The sequence below is a fragment of the Empidonax traillii genome, unplaced genomic scaffold (genome assembly GCF_003031625.1).
Source record: "Empidonax traillii isolate 1590-97213 ecotype Southwest subspecies unplaced genomic scaffold, ASM303162v1 scaffold19:size3308961, whole genome shotgun sequence".
Classification (NCBI taxonomy): domain Eukaryota; kingdom Metazoa; phylum Chordata; class Aves; order Passeriformes; family Tyrannidae; genus Empidonax; species Empidonax traillii.
Window position 1 is genome coordinate 552,417 of NW_020955212.1, and position 3,438 is coordinate 555,854.

General features: G+C 47.8%; 1 protein-coding gene across 1 annotated transcript in view; it reads right to left on the reverse strand.

The window, feature by feature from the left end:
• Positions 1 to 3,438, reverse strand: part of SH3BP5 (SH3 domain binding protein 5) — a 53,051-nt gene that overhangs the window by 6,635 nt on the left and 42,978 nt on the right. Inside the window, exon 6 of the mRNA XM_027897235.1 lies at positions 2,173 to 2,215. Within this exon, the coding sequence (XP_027753036.1) occupies positions 2,173 to 2,215 (43 nt within the window). The remainder of the gene's footprint in view (positions 1 to 2,172; positions 2,216 to 3,438) is intronic.

The following is a 3,438-nucleotide window of genomic DNA, read 5'->3' on the forward strand; positions in this document are numbered from 1 at the left end:
AATCCTGAGGTTCATCTGCCGGGGCCAAGCACGCTTGGACGGTGGCAGTGAGGTCCTCAGGACGTAGATGGATTGCCTTACAGGGCTAACGAGCTCCATCTGCCCGGGGAGGGGCCCCGACCGGGAATCGAACCCGGGTCTCTGCAGTGACAGTGCAGTGAATTTTCCCCTGGACCACCGGGGGCTCCCGGTATTAGATGGACTTTCACTACGAATGACACACAGCACACAGGTCCCTGTTATGTGTCCAGGTGCCTTGGCTCTACACAGGTAAGCTGGCACAAACCAGGGCTAGATATCATCTAGGGGATGGGAGAGTTTGGAATTCAAAAGCACCCTAGCACAGGCAGTGACGCTTGTGAAGGAGACAACAGCAAGGCAAACCACAGGAGCCAAGGCCTGGGTCTGCCTCTGGAGGGTGGTAATTGCCCCCTGGCTGAGCACAGAGCAGGGCCCCCACTCAGTTAACGTGCAGGATCTCTCATTTACAGGAGTGCAGCTCTCAACAGAACGTCATTGCTTATTCGAGAACCACCCCTAAGGTTTGCTGACAGCCCCTGTCTGCAGGGCAGAGCAAGGCTGGGGATCATCACCCCTGAGGGGACTAAGCCTCACTCTCCACTGAGCACCAAACTCATCATTTCTGGTCACTAAACCTTGAGACCAGAAAGCAGCAAGCCTCACACCCTGACAGCTATTATACAGCAGTTTCCGTGTCCCCAGGCATGAACACCACGCTACAGCAAGGGTGAAAGTGTTGTATCCCCTGTTTCCCAAAGGGAAAACACTGCTTGTGTGGCTGTGGCTGTCTCAACACTTTAGATTCTACATTAAAAGCGATCTGTGCTGTGTTTTGCATTACATTTTACACAATCACCTTGCTTCAGAAGGGCACTGAGCTACTGCCATGGAGAAGCAACAGGTTGCCTAACAATGGGCCTTTGCTCATGGGAAAAAGGGTATTTCTCAAAAGATGCCTCCAGCTGGAAGGGATTATCGGGCTGGCACCCAGCAGGCAGGGGTTCAGCTCTGTGCAGCAACAGCTGCTGACCACAGCTACGTGGGCAGGCAAGACAGGAGCAGAGAGCACCCAAGCCTGGATCCTGGCAAGAAGAAGGTGTGCACCAGAGTCTCCAAGGCTTACAAAGAGCTGTCGCATCTCAGGCAGCCCAGGGATGGGCTCATGAGAAAAGATGTGGCACATGCACTGCATCCCAGGCAAGGAATAGGAATCTTCTTCTGGCTAGGTCCCTACTGACCTAGCACCCCACTGGAGCCTTCCTGCACCCATGGCCAACAGTGCAAGGCGACGTGCTCCACTTAAACCCTGTGCACATCACACACAACTACAGCACAAGCCAACTACAGCACAAGCCAACACCCTTCAACTCAGAGGAGTCGGGCTCCTCATTTTGGGGGTCACATGCAGCAAAAGTCACTCAAGTTGAGAGTGATTCTTGCATTTGAATTTGGAGGGCTACTTTGCTCTCCCTGCCCTGGCAGCTCCAAGAGTAAGGGCTGTAGTAGCAGGGATTACCATCCCATGAACAAGTGCCATGCCCACCCCAGAGACACTGTGCCCTGCAAGGCACATGCTATGCCCAAGCACTGGCCAAACATCATTGTACCACACAGAATGAAGTGTGTGAATGAAGTACTAAAAAACTACTAAAAATAAAAAGCCCTGGAAGCTATCAAGCCAAATCACAAAGCCCACTTATCCCAAACCCCAAATCAGAAATTCACATCTGCGTGATGTTTTAGTACAAGCAGGTTACTTGTTCTGCTAATTGATCCAACTAGTAAACATGAAAGAGCACCCCAAGCACAGTCAAACAGTCTGAAGCATAAAACATAGGGAAAAAACTCAAATAAAAATCCACAACAAACAAATAAACCCCAGACACATTAAACTACAAGAAATAAACCCAGCCAAACTGTATTTGTTTGGTTCTGGCAGTAAGCAGCAGGGTTTGAACACTCTGATTTCACACGAGGAAACAAAGCCTCTCTTAGTCTTTTATCTTTAAAATGTGCTTAGCAAATTGCTCAAGAGGTTTTGAATTGGTTTTTTACAGAAACATAGCACAGTTGTCGGAGCACTTTAGATGTAATTTCAATGTTTACCGTAAACAGTAAAGAGTTTCAGATGGATCTGAATTACATACGTACCTCCAGTTGGACATAGTACTTTGCCTTGAGTTCAAAATAAGGCCTGTGGAAAAACAAAGAACGATTGTTTACAATCACTGGGACTGAGTGCAGAGTGCTGCAGTGGGAGTTGCTCTCTTTGTAGCACTAACACAGCTATTTTGTGTAACACCGTAATCCCAAGAGACCACTATCTAGATGATAGGACACCTACACATGCTCTCAGTGTCTCTCTCTTCTCTAATGTATCTATTTCTCATGGGTCTTTTGACCTAAATAAAATTGCAAAATTCCAGTTTTTGGAGTTGACAGCACAATTGCTTCAGGCCTAGATTCTGCAAGATACTTATATGCAACATCAAGCTTCAGGAGTAGGCAACCTCTCTGTACCCATTTTCTGAGCAGCCCACAGCACATGTAAATTCCCCACAGAAGGTAAACACTAGATTTCCCTGGGTTCAGATGTGGGGGGTAGAGGGGCAGTTCTTAGGTTTTTCAGTGAAGGAAAGGGGATGAAGGGAGGTCAGAGCATCACATACAAGGGCACAGCACGTCCCACCAGTGGCCCGCCAGGCGCTTCCCTCATGCTACGGCTCTCCAACACTTTGCTTGGACACAGAACACAGTGTCACACCCAGTCTGTTTACTACCTCTGACGAAAAAAGACAACAAAAACTTGCTTATAAGGCTGCAGGAGGGCAGAGGTATAAGAGGTGCAGTACAAAGCCTAGAAAAAACATTCCAGCCTCAAAGATTTGAAGCCCACAAGCCAATATCATCTGATACAACACTGAGGAGCAAAAAACCAAAACAAAAAACAATCAAACAAAACAAAACCATAAAAGCCCTGATTTTTCAGCAGAGCTCACTACCTTCCTTAACTCTCAGAAGCTGGAAATTAGGGGAGAGAGAAACAATCAGATATGGTTTTACACGAAATAGAACGTCAACTCCCCTTGCCATGTTTCTACCCTGACAGCAAGCCTCTTCTGAGCAGCAAGTCCTGCTGCAGCTGCATTTTGGACTGTGCACTAGAATTCAGGAGTGCAGAACTGTGGTTTTCTGATCCTATGTTCTTTGAAGGGTTGAATTCACTATACAGTCACACACAAAATAACTGAGTTGTGTTTTCCCAAGAGTAGGTAATTTCCAGCTCTGCTATTTTTAATCAGCCCCCCCCCCTACCACCACTAGGAGCACACAGCCAAGTCTCGATGTTTCCAGAGACACTGATCCAGTCAAGCTGTACCTCTGCCTTTCCTCACTGGGACATAACCCTGCCAAAAG